Source organism: Aquarana catesbeiana, linkage group LG08, assembly GCF_042186555.1.
Source record: "Aquarana catesbeiana isolate 2022-GZ linkage group LG08, ASM4218655v1, whole genome shotgun sequence".
Taxonomy (NCBI): domain Eukaryota; kingdom Metazoa; phylum Chordata; class Amphibia; order Anura; family Ranidae; genus Aquarana; species Aquarana catesbeiana.
This window is the reverse complement of record NC_133331.1, coordinates 21,527,933-21,548,679: the sequence shown is the minus strand read 5'-3', so window position 1 is coordinate 21,548,679 and position 20,747 is coordinate 21,527,933. Positions and strand designations below refer to the sequence as shown.

Here is a 20,747-nt window from a genome sequence, read left to right as displayed (position 1 = left end):
ATAAGTGATAACATACAGGGTGACTCTCTGAATTTTAGGGTGAGTTGTGAGAGTGACATGGTGACGCACAGAATGGCCCATATCAGTTCCTGCAACCCAAGGGAGCTAACAATTAATATCCTTACACGGTCTTACAAACACAAATACATACACGGAAATACAGGATGTTATGATCTTCACACCGTTTCTCATGGTTAGACTGGACTGGGCACATCTCAGCGTAGGTGACCACACAGGAACAGGGGGGTGGCAGTGCAGTCACACCATGTATAGTGTATTTGATATCATACATATAACCTATTAGAACGGACACCACAGTACAGCAGTTCAGGACTCTTCTTGTGTTATCGGACATGGAGACAACAGGTAAGAGGCTCTTCTGTTATTATAATAATGTAGAAATGATTGATGGGATTTAGGATGCATTCCAGCAAAGTGATCACCAGTATTAGAGGTTGTCTCACTGGTGTCACATGAAATGCGCTTAGTATGGGCATCAGTCCTGTCTGTCTTTTGGTCCCGACCTCATAACCGTAAACGAGCATCAAACAAATATACAAGCACCAGAGAGGACTATAGTGATATCATGTACAAACACAGTTGGAGAGATTTCCATATCAGCCTCCTGATATATAAAAGTCCGGACCACAAGATTCAGCTTACATTAAGAGATTATCAAAGACTCAGCAATAAAAACGGCAATTATGCCAGACATTCATCTTTGTTAAGCCATATCTCTAATATCCTGCTATGTTTTTATAGATCACCGATTTTTAGACAGGTCCTCATGTTCCACTTATTCCTATTTCATATACTATGTAAGTGAAGCATTTCCTAATACTGTGTCTGAAAGTGTGCAGAGTGTCAGGAAAACCAAGTGCATGGCCGTGCCTGCAGATCTGTGTGTGTACAGAGCAGTTTGTGGACCAGTACGCAGAACTAGGACCATGCACGCTTGTTCACTAATGGCCATGTGCATTAGCATGAATTAATGTGTATGCTCAGTACTGGCCTAGCTCCAGCGGCCTATTTAAGGCATCACAACGCTCAAGGGAATTGCTGAGTGTTCTTCAGTGTTCTTCGCCATGACCAGGCCTGCTTCCTGTTTATTCTGTGTTTTGACCCGGCTTCCCTCCTTTCTCTGTTTGATCGTGATCTCCTTTTTTTGACCTTGGCTTGTGCTCTGACTCTGTTTTCTGCCTGCTGGTTTTATACTGCTGCTACTGATCTGACCACAGCCTGGCTTCTTACCCTGCTTCTGCCTTCTGAATATGGAACTCTGCTGCCTGGTTGTTGCTGACTCTTGCTTGTTGTGATTATGGCTCTGACTCTTGTACCTGCGAGTTCCTGTGCTTTGTTTGTGTGAGAGCATCCGCATCCTACACAAGTTCCAGTCCTGCAACCATCTAAGCAGTATACAGACTGTCACCTGTCCAGGACCTACCACACCTGGTCCGGACTGTCCAGGACCTACCACAGGTACTCGTGCCACTCCTTGTCCTGCTATACACTGTCACCAACTCCAGGGGGTTCTGGACAGCCCTCTTGTCAGCTCAGCTTTGATAAGGTACATGACAGAGAAAGCTAACTGAGGTGCAAGACACCTATGTGCTACTGGCTACAAGATTGCCATAGCATACACAAATATTTTGCACAAAAACACACACATACACATATATATTGTATATCAGTTTTTCTCAACCACCATGCCATGGCCTTTTGCCAGGTCCCAGCTTCCAGGCCATGGCTTGATAGCCCATTTATGTTTGGTGATAGATACTTTGCTTGTTACAACACCTGAGAGCTGATCGTTGCCTGTGTCTATCCCCACCACAATCCAGTCTACACCTCCTTCCCACTTCCACATCTGCTTCTCCGTCAGCCATATCCAGCTCCCATCAACCTCCCTGCCAGTCCCTCGTTTGATCACTTTTGATGACCAGTGTCCCACCTTCTCCATTTCCACCACCTACCCTCAGTTTACTTACATTCCTCATATTCATAATTTCTGTACTTGCTGAAAATGTTCTTAGCATGAAAAAAAGGTTAATGCATCCACCACATCTAAAGACTGATGAGCTCCAATATATTACATTTTTGGGTTTAGTTATACTATTGGAGATGCTAGATTGGGTGCTTATGAACATGTGTTTGGCTTGTGGCTGGGAATTTCTACAGCTCTACTCTATTTCCAGGATGTGCAATTCTGTAGAGGAGGAAGTTACATCTCAGTGACATCACTTCCTCTTCTATAAAAGAGATGGAATTGGCTCCCATCTCTTCACGTCATAGGAAGCCCACCACTGAACTTTCTTCCTGCACTCTACTGAGTTATGGAAATATTAAGTAGAAGGGATTTTTATCCTACTATGAATAATTAATGATTTATTGATAATCTCTACAGATAACAGTGGGAGGAAACTCTGGCGCCCTTCCTGGAAAGGGGTGATTATAACTCTACTTGTGGGATCCAATATTATCCTCATCCGTATCATTGAAGCTCTGGGTAAGTTATACAGTATGGTGGACACAACCCATAAGATGGGAGAGTCTCTGGACCTGTTTTATCAATCTGTCTAATGAAATGTAGAAGAGCATCAGAAATTGTTCTTCTCTCTGATAAACAAAGATCCTTTCATCGTGTAAGAGTTTCATTCCATCTTTATCTCTCAGCATATTTGCATGGTCAGAAAGTTGTAAAAGAATGGAGAATATTTGACACCCAAAGCAGATATTATTTTTAACACTCTGCCCTGTAAGGAAAAAAAAAAATTATTTTAGGCCCGAAGTTTACATAAAACCCCCAAATATTAGACACTCTAGAGAATAAAATAGTGGAAGATCCATTTTTTTGTTGCACGATGTTAGTGCAATGGTTTATGAAATGCAAAATTTCAGTAAAAAATCACTAAAGCTAATTCTAGGGCCAACAGATTAAATACATGACCCAGTTTCCTGGTAAAATATGAAAAATTAGGTTGCGCCAAGTAAATAGATACCCAACGTGTCAAGCCTTTAAATTGTGGGCACCTGTTAAATGACAACAAACTTCAGTACTCTATATTTTCCACAGTTTAGCAGTTTAGAACTAACCATGAACAATGGGCCTAGAATCATTACTTTCACTCCAGTGTGCACAGTGATATGTAACAGGTTTAGAGCAATCAATGTTTTCATGCATAGGTGCCACTAATGCATGCAGTTATATTTATACATGCATGTATGCGAGGGGCGGGGGCCTTAAAAATGTATTTTATCCAGAAATCAGATGGAAGTTTTAGGCTCCTTTTCACATATTTGCCCTGTCTCCTTACCATGTGCTGTTAAAATGTTGTTTTCAAAGCTCCAGAGCTTAAGCTGAAATTTAGAAACACAAATGAGTGATTTAGAGCAGTGACTCCTCCTCATCATAAGGCCTGTTCTGAGGATTCATTATGAACCAGCATGCCTGAAAGCGTGCTTCTTCTGCAATGCTGTCTTTAGGTAAGCCCTAGTGCTCTGGGAATCCCTTCTCAAATATTAGGAGTTAGAAAAACAAATAATTTACATATTGTGTATGTATTTTTTATAAACATAATATTATATTATAGTATTTAGTATTATATTTGATAAAACAGTAAAAAGAAAACTGACCTCAAACCAATATAATCTTTATTGTTATCTTGACAATTAGCTTCATTGATAGGTAAATTACCGGTAATCATTTTTACAATTAGTTTATAAGATAATTTTTTTTTACACAATGAAATAAATACAATTATTGTATAATTTCTACAAAGACTTGTATTATTTTTCCATTGCTTTTCTTGTTTATAGATCAGCAGCTTGTTCATCTAAAGAAACAGCTGTGTATGGACACCAGCGAGGAACTTGGTAAGTCCTGTTTGCTACTGTCCATCAGGGACGTGCGGTCAGTGACTGGTGAGGCACTGGCTAGTATCAGAGCCAGATACACACAGGTTACATATGCCACGAATGTTAGAGGTAGAGCAATAATTCTAGCACTAGACCACCTCTATAACTCTAAACATGTAACCTGTAAACATTTTTACAGCGTCGCCTATGGAGATTGTTAAGTACTGAATTTCCACGAGTGTGCGCAATTTTAAAGCATGACATGTTAGTTATCTATTTACTTGGCGTTACATCATCTTTCATAGTATGAAAAAAAATCAGGCTAACTTTACAGTTTTTTTTTTTATTCATGAAACAGTTTTTCCAAAAAAAATGTGTTTGAAAAACTGCTGCGCAAATATACCATGTGACATAAAAAGTTGCAACGGCCACCTTTTTATTATCTAGGGTGTCTGCTGAAAATAAATAAATATAAATATATATATATATATATATATATATATATATATATATATATATATATATATATATATATATATATGTATTTATATTTATTTATATATATATAATGTTTGGGGGTTCTGAGTAATTTTCTAGCAAAAAAAATATGATTCTTATATGTAGGAGAGAAGTGTCAGCATTGGCCTGGGTGTCAAGGGGTTAATTACCATAAGTAAGTCATATAGAAATAATTATTAAATATTGTTTTTAAGTTAATTTACTATATTTTCAAAAACTGTACTCAAGCAGGTGGCTTAACGGACAAATTACTGAAGTTTGAAGTTATAACTTCCAACCAGTAATTTCACAGTAAATAGATAAATAATAAATTATTATCTTATAACATATAGCATAATAATATATGATTTAGCTTGTACCTTTTTAGCAGCAGCAGATTCTCATTCTCCCTCTTAACTGTGTGAGAAAAACAGGAGATTGTGGGTGAACCTTATACCCATAAACCCATTCTTTTTCCTTGTAGATAAGAGGGCTGGAAGGGAGCATTAGTCTTTTAGACACGCCCCCTTCTATGACACTGCTGTGAGAGGCGTGACTCAACTGCAGCATTTTTATTGGACAGCTTGGGCCAATGTTACTTTACCATTGGTTCAAAACTCCAAGCTGTCCATTGAGCTCAGTGCCTCTGACAAGAAGTAAGGAGAGGCACTGTGAGCTCAACCTCTCAGTCTGCTGCAAGCAGAGTGTGCCATCTTGTATTTAAACTGGCCGCTCTGTATGTAGCTTCTGACAGGCTGTGCAAGGAGCCCCATATCTCCGGAACCATAGATGACAGGAGCCCCATATTTTGACCAGTGGTGGGGTATGACTTCAGGTCGCTGCGCTATGACCCTCGAAGCTCAATCTTTTTTTTTTTTATGTTCATGGCAGGTGAGGCTCCGCCTCACCTGCCTCCCCTGACTGCCCGTCCCTGCTGCCCATGTGATCTTTTCAAGTAGAGAGTAACAGAGATGATGCACAAATGCAAACCTTGGACTTACACAAAGATGAAATGGGCCTTAAAAGGCAAAGTTAGTGCTTGGGGGTGGCTCATAATGCCTTGGTGATATACTTTATAGAGTTAGCAGCCATGACCTGGAAGGTATTTTAGAAGCATTCTAGTGTTCCCCCTGCATCTGAAAAATGGGTACATTTAAAAAAAAAAAAAAATCAACATTTTAGGTCTGGCTGACACTTGTGTGCATTCCAACATCTCTTATATCTGCAGATCTGAACACAGACTTGGTAGGTGGCTCCCAGTGTTGACTCTAAAACATTCTCCTTTACAAGTACAAATCACAAGATTTATAGGACTGAATGTAATCTTCTATTATGGATTCTGATTGGAGAATGGAGGCTGTTTATCCAAAGCCATAAAACAAAAATAAATAATGGGTCCAACTGAACAGTACAGCTCCTCATCCCAGTAAAATAACAAGAAAAAAACAAAAGAAAAGTAAAAAGGATTTTTTTGTGGTGCTGAAACCTCCCCACAGACAGGCATTTAAAAAGACATGTTTATAAAAGCACAAATTTTTATTATAAAAAATATCCTTAAAAAGGTAATGGGGTATCCGTCCCCTGAAAATACATATAACATAGATACAACTTATAAGCAAAATAAAAAAAAACAATAATAGTTCGCTAAATTTCAAAATTGACTGCTTTACAGTGAACAGGTGAGAAACTATATTCTTCAAAATAAGGAAAATCCACATGCAAAATAATAGACAAAAACTTTTTTAACTTGCTAAAAAAAACTTGAGCCCGGGAAACAGACAAGTCATGTGAGCGGGAGTTGCAAGAAATTAAACCTGGAGGAATCACATTGTTTGTGGAAAAGTGTTGCAAACCTGGAGCCATCAGCTGAAACCTGAGTACTCACAAGCTGATTTCAAGCTGAGCTTTGTGAGGAATATCACTGAAAGTGTCATTAGACCCAAGCAACGACGGATCCAGAGTCTAGTCTCGGGAGGGGCGCGCGCTGATTGGTCAGAGGGGGAGCCAATCAGCGGGTCTGGTGGAGAGATGTCCGCCGGCCACCCACAATCACTCCTCACAGAGATAGAACAGCGCTCTGTAGATGTAAACAAGGCAGACCACCGTTCTATCAGAGATGAACAGAGTGATCTTGTGTTACCGCTAACCAGGTGGATGGATCACTCTGTTCGTCTAGTGAGTCCATCCCCCACAGTTAGCAAGCACCCACTAGGGACACAGTTAACCCTTTGATCACCTCTGATGTTAACCCCTTTTTCCCATGATAACTTTCTGCAGTGTTATCATGGGAAAAAGGTGTCCCCACTGAAGCTTTATCACCAATCCTTGTTTCCACAACAACCCAAAATTTTCAAAATTCCATTGTCACAGGGACAGAAAAAGAGGTGAAATCTTCCCTGCGCTATCCAAAAAGTGATATTAAAGTCAGTTTTTATGTTCGCTGAATGAGCTGGTAATAGCAGAACTTAACATGCTCCTCCTGTTTTTTTAATCTCTCTGTTGATACTATCCCCTGGCCACACTGCCCATCTCTGCTCATGTGCTCCTGTGCCTGGAATAAAGGAACAACTGTTCCCCTATTTGAGGCTCCAGCTCCTGTGTGTCACATCGGCTCCGAGCAGGGGGGCGGAGCCTCCTAAACTGCCGTGACACAATGACGTCACTCGTTGCTGGACACCAGACAGCCCAGGCACTAGCAGCCAGTGCAGGGAAGACGCCAAGCCAGCTGTGCAGCTCCACCCACCTCCTCGGCTCCTCCTGGTCCAGGCGTCCAGCGGAAGACCGGTGTCTTGTCAAATACAGTCCCCTATCATATAGTGTCCTCCCTGTACTGCGCAGGCGCAGTACGGAGGACAAACGAGACGCCGAAAGTCTCCGAAGTTTAACAGCTGATCATCAGCTGTACACGGCGCCTGCGCTTTTATTCTCACCCTATGTCCAGGATCATTCCCTACTATCCAAGTGGACATAGAGTGAGAATATATAGTTGCCGAGCGCAGCGAGGCCGTGCCCGAAGCGTGGCGAGCGAAGCGAGCCCGCGAGGGGCCCTCTTACACAGCCATCGCTAAGAACTGCCAAAGCGCCGTGTACAGCTGATGGTCAGCTGATCAACTTCGGACATTTTCGGCATCTCCTTCTGCTCCGTACTGCGCAAGCACTGCGCCTGCGCGGTACGGAGTGGACACTATCCGATAGGAGGACACTATATGGCAGAACAGGCAGTGCGGCATAATTACAGTTACACTAGACGAGTCTCTCTCTCGGCTCTGCTGATTGGCTGATGCGAGACTGAGAGAGAGACTCAGGCAGAGCAGTGACATAACAGTCAGTGTGATATTCTCGTAGGGGGCAATTGCCCCCCCCTCACCCCTGGATCCGCCATGGACCAAAGGGGGTCTTTAATTGAGGTGAGCAGGCATTGCACATTGAGGTGATGGTGATCATCTGTCAAAAGATACTTATTCAAAGACTGTCACGGAGCACAGATTATTGATTTAAGTTTTTTTAGCAAGTTTTTTTAGCAAGTTAAAAACGTTTTTTGTCTTTTATTTTTCACGTGGATTTTCCTTATTTTGAAGAATATAGTTTCTCACTTGTTCACTGGAGATTTTTGTAAAGCAGTCATTTTTTGAAATTTAGCGCACTATTATTGTTTTTATTTTTTATTATGTTTATGTGCTATCAGAACACATTTGAATAGTTGCAGCTGTTTTTCATTTCATTATAACTAGTTTTATTTGTATATTATATTTTTGTTTGTTCATATTAGCGCTTGAGTAATCACAATTTAAATCAACTTATAAGCAGCTCAGTCACCCTCAATATCATCTTCCCTCACGTAATAACCAAAGTAGAGTATGGACTGAATATTATAATGTTGGACACACTTGCTTGATGGATGCTCCTTTTTCAGACGATAATTATCTTTGACACACTCCCTCATCATTGGTAGCTATATATTTATGCCTTAATAAGCATATATGCTCTGTGCAAATCCACTGCAACAGAGCAGGTAAGTGTATTATGTTTGTTATTTTTATTGTAAATAAAACAAGACTTTACAATCACTTTAAGTTGACGTTGTTTGGCTAAGATAACTGGGTTTGAATGCCAAGGTTTATGGACATGGTTTTTTTTTTATTTTAAAAGCAATGAAAAATTTTTTTTATAGGGTGTGCACTTTGTCCCTATGGCTGGTTGTGGGACAGAGAGAACTGTTATTACATTTCATCTGGTAGAAAATACAGAACATGGAATGAGAGCCGGGAAGTGTGTGAAGAGATGGGAGCTGATCTACTGGTCATAGAGGATCGGGAACAGCAGGTATGGTATAACATGGCAATAGATGTGAGATGGATGGACACATACAGAGGATTTTGAAAAAAAGATAGAGAAATCCTCCCAAGGGCTTTTGCGCAGCTTACAAAGAAATTATATACTTGTTAAAGCAGAGGTCCACCCTAAAAAAAAAAAAAAATTACATAAAAATGCTCCTAAAAATCTTAAAAAAAAAAAATGACTTACCAGAAATGGCTGTTGCTAGGCAGATCGTCCTAATCTGCCACTTCCTACTCCGCAGTGATCTTCATTCTTCTCCTCCTCGCGTTGTCTTCTGGGGAATGGGGCGCGCTGTGTTCCGGGAACTGCTTGTGTCCCTGAACACAGCCGGCCATTCACAAAGCGTCGCGCGACTCGCGCATGCGCAGTAGGAAACGGGCAGTGAAGCCGCAAGGCTCCACTGCCTTTTTCCCTTAGTTCGAATGGCGGCGCCGGGACCCGATCTGATGGACGGATCGGCCTCGGGCGACCGACATCGCGGGCACCCTGGATAGATAAGTGTGCTTAATAAAAATCAGCAGCTACAGTATTTGTAGCTGCTGACTTTAAAAAAAAAAAAAAAATTCAGCTGGACCTCCGCTTTAAGTGTAAAAATATATGCTTTATTATTCCTGTTGATGTAAAAAGTCAATAAAAACCGCAACAACAATAACAACTTGAGTTCTGGTGTACATAAAAAATAGGGGGTATTTCCAAACAATAACACTCACACAGATATATATTTCTTGTGTAATGTTTAATGTTAGTGTCCTTTGGACATCCATCATGTATATTTCTTATGTACACCAGAGCTCAAGTTGTTATTGTTCTTGTTGTTTTTATTGACTTTTTGTATCAATAGGAATATTAAAGCATATACTGTATTTATTGGCGTATAACACTCACTTTTTCACCATGAAAATCGGGTGCAAATAGCGTGTGCGTGTTATACGCCAATACTTCAATTTTAGCTGCCTCGGAGGGGACAGGGAGGGGGGAGGGACGAGCGCCTTCAGATTACATACAATGAGAATCTCCTGTTTATTTGGTGGCCTCTGTAATAGGAAGTCCCGTCTCCTGGGCTGCCATTGGACCACTGTTCTGTCTATCATAGGAGATTCTCACTGTATGTAATCTGTTGGCCCTCGTCCCGCCCCTCCCTGTCCCATCTAGGCTGCAGATGGGCATCGATCAGGCTGCACTGATGGCAATGGTGAGGCTGCTGCATTGATGGCAATGGTAAGGGTGCTGCATTGATGGCAATGGTGAGGCTGCAGATGGGCATTGATCAGGCTGCATTGATGGCAATAGTTAGCCTGCAGATGGGCATTGATCAGGCTGCATTGATGGTAATGGTGAGTCTGCAGATGGGCATTGATCAAGCTGCGTTGATGGCAATGGTGAGGCTGCAGATGGGCGCTGACCCTTATTTTGCTTCAAAGTTCCTTATTTAAAATTTTATTTTTTTTCCTGAAACTTCCCTCTTAAAATTAGTGTGCGTGTTATACGCCGATAAATACGGTATTTTTACACTTAACAAGTATATCATTTCTTTGTAAGCTGCGCAAAAGCCCTTGGGAGGATTTCTCTATCCTTTCTCACAATTATAATTGGGCTAGCAGCGCTCTGTCCACAATCAGGGGAGGTGGGTCCCATATTTTGTTAGATACAGAGGATTTATTATACTTCATTGTTCCAAAATCTGCATGTTTATTATGCAAGAATGACCAGAACAGATGAGATCACACTATGACATGTCACCTTAGTGGTGGCCACATACTGTACTGTGTACTGTATGTATTGTATGTATTGATTCGATCTTACAATTGTTTATTTAATGCAATTACACTAAACTGAATACATTAAAGACCATTTATTTGATTTAGCAAGCTCTTCAATGATTTGGACTCAGTTAAGAGGGATTTATTTTGATCACTTCAATACAAATTGGTTAAATTATTGTTTTCAAAAGATTGTTGAGGTTCATGACTGATGAATTGATGATTGTACAATTGTTATATATGTAATGTAAAAATGACAGCCAAGAACTGCTTTGTATTACATATTAGGAGCAGCTGTCAAAATATAGACACTCCAGGATAAAATGACACATGCAGATAGACTGTTATGCCGCGTACACACGAGCGGACTTTACGGCAGACTTTGCCCGGTGGACGGGATTTCGTCGGACAATTCGATGGTGTGTGGGCTCCAGTGGACTTTGTTTGCTCAAAAGTTGGACGGACTTAGATTTGAAACATGTTTTAAATCAATCCGTCGAAATCGAGTCCGGTCGAAAAGTCCGCTCTTCTGTATGCTAGTTCGACGGACAAAAAGCCACGCTAGGGCAGCTATTGGATACTGGCTATGAACTTCCTTGTTTTAGTCCGGTCGTACGTCATCACATACAAATTCGACAGACTTTGGTGGATTTTGTGTAGGCAAGTCCGTTCATTCAGAAAGTCTGTCGTAAAGTACGTCGAAAAGTCCGCCGGGCAAAGTCTGCCGTAAAGTCCGACCGTGTGTACGCGGCATAAGTGTCATGGAGTAAATACAATGTATCAGTGTGGTGTTTGGTTGTATTTACTAATTTAGTCATATGTTGATCAAATGTGTGACCTTTGATTTGCATGTGAAATCAGTCAAATAAACCTTAAAAACCTAAAAGATGCTTTTATTATGTATTACTATTTATACAAAAGGAACAAGGTGGGGAAATACCTCACCTAAAAGAGATTACTAAGGGCCATGCAGCTTACGATAAGGGAACATTAATACAAAATGACAAATGTTAATACAAAAAACTGGGTAAAAAATTCCCACCACCAGCACCTCGGCCAAAAAGATTTAAAAAGAGACAACGTTGTCTAATCAAAATGCAGCTGCAACAGTCAAATGACCAGCTCAAGTCGCTCGGTTGTTATCCCGGAGGAGTGGGAGGGAACATCCCCCCTCCCGCCACCTTCCACAGCTCTTACCGGGCCTCTCGTCCCACCGGGAGACCCGATCCTCGATCCGCCACTTCCGGCGGCTCTTCTCTCTGTAAACACAAAAGTGACGTCACAGCGTCACTTCCGGTTTACTCGGCTGACAATGGCGCAGGTTTTTAAAAAATATACAGTATTCAGAATTGCCGTTTTCGGCAAACTGAATACTTTGAAGTGCAAAGGAGGGATTGGAGGTCTTTTAGACCCCCGATCCCTCCATAAAGAGTACCCGTTACCACCTATTACTGTCACAAGGGATGTTTACATTTCTTGTGACGGCAATGAAAGTGATCAATTTTTTTTTTTTAAAACACAATGTAAAAAAATTAAAATAAAAGAAATAAAAAAATAAATAATAAAAAATTTTTTTAAAGCGTCCCCGTGATCTCACGCAGCAAAGAAAACGCATACGGAAGTCACGCCTGCATAAGTAAACAGTGTTCACATGTGAGGTATCACTGCGATCGTCAGAGCGAGAGCAATAATTCTAGCACTAGACCTCCTCTGTAACTCTAACCTGGTAACTGTTATTTTTTTTTAAAACGTCGCCTATGGAGATTTTTAGGTACCGTAGTTTGTTGCCATTCCACGAGAACATGCGAAATTTTAAAGTGTGACATGTTTGGTATCTATTTACTCGGCATAACATCATCTTTCACATTATACAAAAAAATTTGGCTAACTTTACTGTTACATTTTTTTTTAAATTCATGAAAGTGTCTTTTTTCCCCAAAAAGTAGCGTTTAAAAGATGCTGCACAAATACCGTGTGACATAAAATATTGCAACAATAGCCATTTTATTCTCTAGATTCTCTGCTAAAAAAATATACATAATATTTGGGGGTTCTGATTAATTTTCTAGCATAAAATACAGATTTTAACTTGTAAACACCAAATTTCAGAAATAGGCTTAGTCATGAAAGGGCTATAGCAACAACTCAGCGCGCCCTTACTCAAGATGGATGCCTCAGTTCTCAAGGAGTCCAATGAGCGTGTGCAGATGTGCAAAATTGCATCAAGGGTGACGACAGAGCGTCACTCACGTGATGTTTTGACAGCCGACATGTTTCACCCAATCAGCGTGAGCTTCTTACTATTTAACCTCTTATTGCCCCTTAGTTGACCTTAATCGACCCTAAATAACTCTTTCCTCCCCCTCTCCTTTTAGCTATTATTTGTTTGCTGTTTTTTTTTTACATATTTTTTACTATCAGTATTTATTTTCTTTTTATTTGATGTTTTATTTGTACTGTAGATCATTTTATTGACAACAGGACAAATTGTAGAATAAAATGTGTACTTTTTATTGAAAACTACTTTGAAACACTGGCAAATATTTTGTTTATTTTTTTTTAATGTGGTTTTTCTATAGATTACATAGAAAATAGTGGAAATGAAAAATTTCCGGGGTGCATCAATTATGATTTTAATTCGATAAAATTGTCATCCAGCATTGTGCCATTGATCAGCCGTTTCTCTAGTTGTGTCTACGGAGGGCTCTGAGTCTCCTCCTCCTCCTCTATGTATCATCAAATTTTATTTGGTAAATAGATTGTTAGTAAAATAGAGTCCCCCTGTGTGTAATTTAATCTCAGTATAAATACAGCTGTTCTGTGAAGCCCTCAGAGGTTTGTTAGAGAACCTTAGTGAACAAACAGCATCATGAAGGCCAAGGAACACACCAGGCAGGTCAGGGATGAAGTTGTGGAGAAGTTTAACCGCTTGCCGACTGGCTCACGCCGATACACATCAGCAGAAGGGCACGTACAGGCAGATTAACGTACCTGTATGTTGACCTTTAAGAAGCGGTTAGCGGGCGCGCGCCAGCTGCGACCTCCATGAGTGTGATCGCGGGTCCCACGGACTTGATGATCGCGATGGCTCACAGAGAGGAAGAACAGGGAAATCCTAATGTAAATAAGCATTTCCCCGTTCTGCCTAATCACACTGATCAGCTCTCCCTGTAATCGGGAGCGGTGATTAGTGTTGTGTCACACACAGCCCCTCCCCCCCCACAGTTAGAATTACTCCCTACGACACACTTAACCCCTTCATCACCCCCTAGTGTTTAACCCCCTCACTGCCAGTGTCATTTACACAGGAATCAATGCATTTGTAGAGCACTGATTGCTGTATAAATGACAATGGTCCCAAAAATGTGTTAAAAATGTCCGATGTGTCCTCCATAATGTCGCAGTCCCGATAAAAATCGCAGATCGCCGCCATTACTAATAAAAAAAATAATGAAAAATAAAAATGCCATAAAAATATCCCCTATTTTGTAAATGCTATAACTTTTGTGCAAACCAATCAATAAATGCTTATTGCGGGTTTTTTTAACCAAAAATATGTAGAAGAATAACTATCGGCCTAAACTGAGCAAAAAAAAATTTTTTTATATATTTTTTGGGGATATTTATTATAGCAAAAAGTAAAAAAAATGTGTTTTTTTTCAAAATTGTCGCTAATTTTTTGTTTATAGCGCAAAAAATAAAAACCATGGAGGTGATCAAATACCAGCAAAAGAAAGCTCTATTTGTGGGGAAAAAAGGACATCAATTTTGTTTGGGAGCCACGTCGCACGACTGCGCAATTGTCAGTTAAAGCGACGCAGTGCCGAATCGCAAAAAGTGCTCTGGTCTTTGGCCAGCCAAATGGTCCGGGGCTTAAGTGGTTAAAGCAGGGTTAGGTTATAAAAAAATATCCCAAGCTTTGAACATTTCACAGAGCTCTGTTCAATCCATCATCCGAAAATGGAAAGAGTATGGCACAACTGCAAACCTACCAAGACATGGCCGTCCACCTAAACTGACCGGCCGGGCAAGGAGAGCATTCATCAGAGAAACAGCCAAGAGGCCCATGGTAACTCTGGAGGAGCTGCAGAGATCCACAGCTCAGGTGGGAGAATCTGTCCACAGGACAACTACACTGAGCAAAATTATAAACGCAACACTTTTGTGTAACCGGATTCTCTGCTACATTCAGGTTACACATAGACAGCGGTCATTGGATCGTACTGTAGATCTTTCCATAGACACTGATAATTTTATCTATTACTAAAAAGATCATTCACTCTTCATGAGATGGTGCCGGGTATTATCAAATGACGCTTCCTGGGGATAGGAAATCAGCATGTATATTGTGTGTGATCTTTGATTATTTATAGAAGAATAAACCTGTACAATGATTGTGTTTCCAATGGAACATCAGGAAACTGACAAATATTTCCAGATCAAGTACCATTTTTTTTTCTGGTGACATTTATCCACAATAGAGATTTTGTAGAAATGATGGAATAGATCTTCAGACTTCTATCCAATGCAAACCTCCCAACTTTTTGAGATGGGAATGAGGGACACCTATTAGCAAAAGTATGCAGGCATAGGACACACCCCCTGTCACACCCCCTGCCACACCTCCTTAAAGGGGAATTATAAAAAAAAAAAAATTAGTTAAACCCATGAGTTTCTATTTTTTAACATTTATTCCTTTATATTGGCTTTTAACATTTACAAATGCAACTATTTAGAATTTGGATGAAAGGTTTAGCACTGGGAAACACTTTTTGAAAGGCAAATAGTGCTTTTTATATACAATTATATAGATCAGACCAAAATGAGGGACAAATGAGGAGGAAAGAGGGACATTGCTGCAAATCAGGGACAGTTGGGAGCTGTGACAATGTGTGTGTCCGATGTCTGTGGTTGGATGGTGACAGATGATGTTCTCTTCTCCCAGGAGTTTATACACAGATCCATCAACCAACAAACAAATGAATTTGATTTTGATGAATTGGAATTCTGGATTGGTCTGTACAGAGATGGAGATGGATGGAGATGGGTGGACGGTCGGCTCTATAATATCAGCCAGTAAGTGACTCTTCATCTACACTGAGAATATGAATGTTCTTCATCCAGAAAGCAATAAATACTCATAACTTCTCATTTTTATTTATTACACAGATTCCGGATCTCAGAAGAATATTCAGGAGACTGTGTATGGTGGGGAGCAAATTCTGAATATAATAGAGATCGCTGTCAATCCCCACACAACTGGATTTGTCAGAAGAGAGTCCTGAAGATCTGACAGATTCCTCCCAACATACAGACACTCTGTACAGACCACAGATCACCCCCAATACAGAGAAATACAGGAAGATGACATCCAATGTCCCATATCATCACCATTCTAGATGTTATTAATCCATTCCTGCAATAGGAAATCCAGGTCTATGTAGAAATTGTCATATGTCTTGTTCAATGCTTTTATTGATTATTAGCCTCTTGCTGACCATGTAATGTGCATCAGCAAGGAATGTGAGCTTAAATGTCCTCACACCGCACACATGTGACCAGAGGCAGCAGAGCTTTCTGTGTTGAGAGCGTGCTCACTGCGCATCCCCATTTATTTACTTTTTTTTTTGAATTTACGAATTGCAATCATAACGAATTTCCAAATGGCCGATTTTTTTCTTGAATTTTTGATCTTTTGTTTAAATCTCCAAATTTCTTTTTTTTTTTTTTGAATTTCTGAATCTCCATTTTTTTTTTGAATCTCCAAAATATTTTTTTTTAATTTCAGTTTTTTTCGAATTTTAGAATTTTTTTCGAATTTATGAATTGCGATCCGATCATAACGAATGACCCGAAAAACGGAAAAAAAAACAAAAAAAACAAAAACAATAAAACTTTTCGGCAGTGCGCATGTCTACCAAGCATCCTTTTCTTGACTGATATTCTCATGGAGTCACACATCCACATATTTGCTCATATCAATCTAAAACCTGGGCAGAATTTTCAACAAATTGATCAGACATCCTGTCAATTTCTATTTCATCAAACAAAGCCAATGTACATCTCTATGGGCTATGAATGTGATATTTCTTTATGAACAGTTCTGACTGTTGCAGCTGCATTTTGATTAGACAACATTGTCTCTTTTTAACTCTTTTTGGCTGAGGTGCTGGAGGTGGGAATTTTTTACCCAGTTTTTTATATTACCATTTGCATATCTCCCAACATTCTGAGATGGGAATGAGGGACACCTACTAGCAAACGTATGTATGCATAGGTCACACCCCCCTGCCATGTCCCTTAAAGGGGACATAACAAAAAAAAAAGGTTAACCAAATCCACAAGTGCTTTTTTTTACCCACAAATATTACTTAATTTTGGCTTTTAAAATTGACAAATACAGCAATTTAGAATTTGGATGAAAGGTTGAGTGCTGGGAAACACTTTTTGAAAGATAAAAAGTGCATTTTATATACAACTATATGGATCAGATCAAAATGAGGGACAAATGAGGAGGAAAGAGGGACAGAGGGACATTGCTCCAAATCAGGGACAGTCCCTCAATATCAGGGACAGTTGGGAGCTATGCCATTTGTAATTTTGTATTAATGTTCCCTTATCGTAAGCTGCATGGTCCTTAGTAATCTCTTTTAGGTCCCACCTTGTCCCTTTTGTGTAAATAGTAATACATAATAAAAGCATCTTTTAGGTTTTAAGGCCCCTTTCACACGGACGGACCGTCTATCCATTTTTCCTCCATCCGTCAATGCATTCCTATGGGCAAACAGATGACCATCCTTTACTATCCGTTAACCTCCGCTTCCGTTTTTATTAGGGGTGCAACGGATCGTCATTGATCCGTGATCCATACGGATCAACCTCCGCGGATCGGGACACCCGCGATCCGCGGAGCGCTCTGTGGCCTCGGCCATAGGAAAGGCCGCGGCTTTGGCCTAGCTCCGGAGTAGCGGCCATCTTGGTACACCCGGCGGATAATTCGTAACTTCGGATAAATTTGTATTTGTTATTTTAACTAAACAGCCAAATTTGAAAGAAAATTGAATAGTTAAGTTATTATTAGTTATTATTTCAGGTTTTCAAATTTTTAGAGTTTTTGAATTTCCGATTTTTTTTTTTTTTAATTTACGATTTTTCTTTTATTTACTAATTTACGAATTGCAATCATAAAGAATTACCCCAACCCCCCCCCCCCCCAAAAAAAAAAAAAACAATGAAACAAAAACTAAAACGAACACATTTTTCGGCAGTGCACATGTCTAGTCTCATGATCGGTACAAACCTTGATTTTTTTTTTTTAACTTCAACTCCATTATAAGTCTGTATTTGCTGCCAAAACATATAAAAAAAGAATCAGCCAAAAATCTTCATTTCCATTCACCTGTACAGTACTTGTCCTCTTTGATTTTATACATGGTTGTTGGCTTATCCAAACAGACAAAGGTGCTTATTTTCTCCTCACTAAATGTGCTCCATAATATTTAAATAGCTGTGAATGCCTATTATATGTATGTATATAAACACATATATATGCTTATATAAAAATATATATAGATAAATCAGTGCAGTCATATAAAGCAAAAGGTATTTTTTTTTAAATTGTGAAGCATGGGCAGGTATTACTGTATACCTAACAACAAGGTGGCCTTAAAGAATAACTAAACATAACAACATCTTACCAGTCCTTAGATGTGGTGACTGCCTTTGTTTTCATTTTTCAGACATCAGAACATTTTCAGAAAGTACATAAAATATTCCGGTTGATCCTGCCAGAAATGCTGTGTCCTTGTCACTTCTTGTGGGATGAACTGGAAGCAAATACAATGTTATTTTTCTATGTTTAAGCTACTAATCCTATTACTATCCACATAATGGGGAAGAACAAAGGCAATCAGAGTCTGGCCTAGGTGACAAGCATGTTGTATTCCTTAGCTACAGCGGAGAAGTGAGCGTAGCCACCCAGAGGATCAATGGGGTTGATTTACTAAAACTGGGGAATACAAAATCTGGTACAGCTCTGCATGGTAGCCAATCAGCTTCTAACTTCAGTTTGTCCAATTACGCTTTGACAATAAAACCTGGAAGGGGATTGGTTTCTATGCACAGCTGCACCAGATTTTGCACTTCTTAGTTTTAGTAAATCAACCCCCCAAAGTGTGTCATTAGCAGGATTACGATGTGAAAATAAAGTGAAAAAGTCAGGAAAGAGAAAACGAAAGCAGAAATCTTATCTAAGGGCTGGTAAACTGCCAAATTTGGGTTTAGATATACTTTAATCTTTCGGTTGTGATGGCACTTTATAAAGTGTCACTAAACCCACATCATATAAACTCAGTAAATGGTGGATTACATGTTGTTTATACTCACTCAGTCACTAGAGATTCGTTTTCTGTATTCTGCAAAAAACCTGGTTGATCCTGCTGCTCGCTATCTCCCCCCTCTTTCCATGTCCCCACTGCAGTTAGGGGATTTTGTAGGGTAGTGGTGGCACCTCTGCACATGCTCAGTTTTCAGTGTATTTTCTACCCTGAGCATTTCCTCCCTATCACATCTGAGCAGCCCATGTGACTATAGAGTCACACATGTGGGTGTATACACAGTGGTAAATGACAGACCACTCCCTCTCTCCTCCTCTATGCCCACTAATCAGCTAAACCCAATGGGGGTGGGATATTAGACACAGGCTGGAGGGGGGTGACACAGCCTGTGACTGGCAGAAATCTGCCCACACCATGTTATTTCCAAAAAATAATAACGATTTGAATTTAAATATATATTTATATGACAATTTATAAAAGTTTATTGATATTAATTAGTTATTTTTACTCTGTATTACAAAGGCTGTTTTATTGTTTTGGTTTTTTTTTGAACATGTGACCAGCAGCAGAGAACTAGAAGCTCCTCCTGCCACTGTTTACCTGCAGACAGGCTTGGAGAGAGCTGGGTCATGTGTCAGCTGCATATTGATTAGGAAATAAGATACTTAGATGTTTTTGTTTTTTTTTTAATCAAAATAATGAGTGCTGTCATCCACATACAGAAATAGAAGGGACAATATAAATGAAACAGTGTGTGTTTAGTATAACATTAGTAGCTCTTTCTCTTTTTCCTCTGCAGTTCTCCCGCTCTACCAACTGAGCTATCAAATGAGCTAAAAAGTCTTTTGAGCCGGAATTGAACCAGCGACCTAAGGATTCCTGCATGCTTTTCAAGCTCTTTCTCTTTTTATGAGATTATTCTGCTGTATGCTTTAATTATTGGCACACCTACAGTCATATAAAAGAAAACTCTGGGTTCAGGCATCAAGTTAATGTGCGTCATGTTGACATGCATCAATGTTTATTGTGTCATAATAGCTATTTAGGGGTCTATTTATCAAGGAATTGATGGGAAATTTGTTCTTCATTCACCCAGAAGTCTTTAGTCAACATCCACAATGGTGTAGTTTAATATTGCAATAGCAGCTGTACAATGGCTCTGACAATGTGGGACGGGACAGACATTTCTAGGCCAACGATTATTTTTTATGAATCCTGAGGTTAAAACTAAATAACAGAACAGGGGTTTCTATGGTGATGGTTTAGTAACAAATTGAGGTTGCTAAACCAGTTATCATAGCAGATCATGTCCTCGACAGTCCAGCATTGTTAAGCTCTGGTGAAGAGGACCCCTTCAGTCTCCTGATATGAGTTGGTTGTTTCATGGTGACTGTGATAAAAAACTTTATCTGGACTGGCCACCATACTTTGGTACTCTCTTTTTTGAAACACCTTGAGAAAATAAAATCTTGAAGTTCTTCATTAGCCATCATCTGTATATACAAACCTAAAAAAGAAGTTTAGATTTTTAAGACATAAAGAGATTCTGTCACATAATAAAAATCTGAAGAGGATGAATACTTACCTCTCTTGTCACCCATGCCGTTCAACACAGTTCTGTTGCAGGAGCAAGACATCTGCCATGGTAAGTCCTGGACCTTGTGCCCATTTCTAGTCTTATTGTGCTGTTACCCCCATAGCTGGTGACTATTGCAGAGTGCAGGCTGTGACACTTTAAAAGATGCATCACAAACATGTAGAGGGAGTGGTGGAACTAATGAAATTGACACATTTTTGGGGCCCATTCTTGTGGAAGTCTGTCGGAGGAGCTGCTATTCCATCTGCGTAGCCTTGATCTTCCTGGCCCTCCCTGGTGCAGTGGATTTCCAACTAGTCATAAGTAATGCTTTCCCCTAAAGACATGGAAAATTCTCACGATGGGACTTGCTCATTGGAGGGA

The 20,747-nt window shown here is 39.8% G+C and overlaps 1 protein-coding gene across 1 annotated transcript; it reads left to right on the top strand.

Annotated features, from left to right (window-relative positions):
* The first annotated feature begins 199 nt into the window (after positions 1–199).
* On the top strand, positions 200–16,217 carry LOC141105226 (killer cell lectin-like receptor subfamily B member 1B allele B). Its single transcript, XM_073595116.1, has 6 exons — positions 200–366; positions 2,405–2,506; positions 3,817–3,873; positions 8,525–8,676; positions 15,397–15,527; positions 15,621–16,217. Exons 1-6 carry the CDS (start codon positions 354–356, stop codon positions 15,742–15,744), a joined length of 579 nt encoding a protein of 192 aa, XP_073451217.1. The 5' UTR covers positions 200–353; the 3' UTR covers positions 15,745–16,217.
* Positions 16,218–20,747: the final 4,530 nt, after the last annotated feature.

Coding starts and splice junctions, on each gene's coding strand:
- LOC141105226 (XM_073595116.1), top strand. Junction 2,507..3,816: donor CCGTATCATTGAAGCTCTGG/GTAAGTTATACA, acceptor TCTTGTTTATAG/ATCAGCAGCTTGTTCATCTA. Junction 3,874..8,524: donor GGACACCAGCGAGGAACTTG/GTAAGTCCTGTT, acceptor TTTTTTTTATAG/GGTGTGCACTTTGTCCCTAT.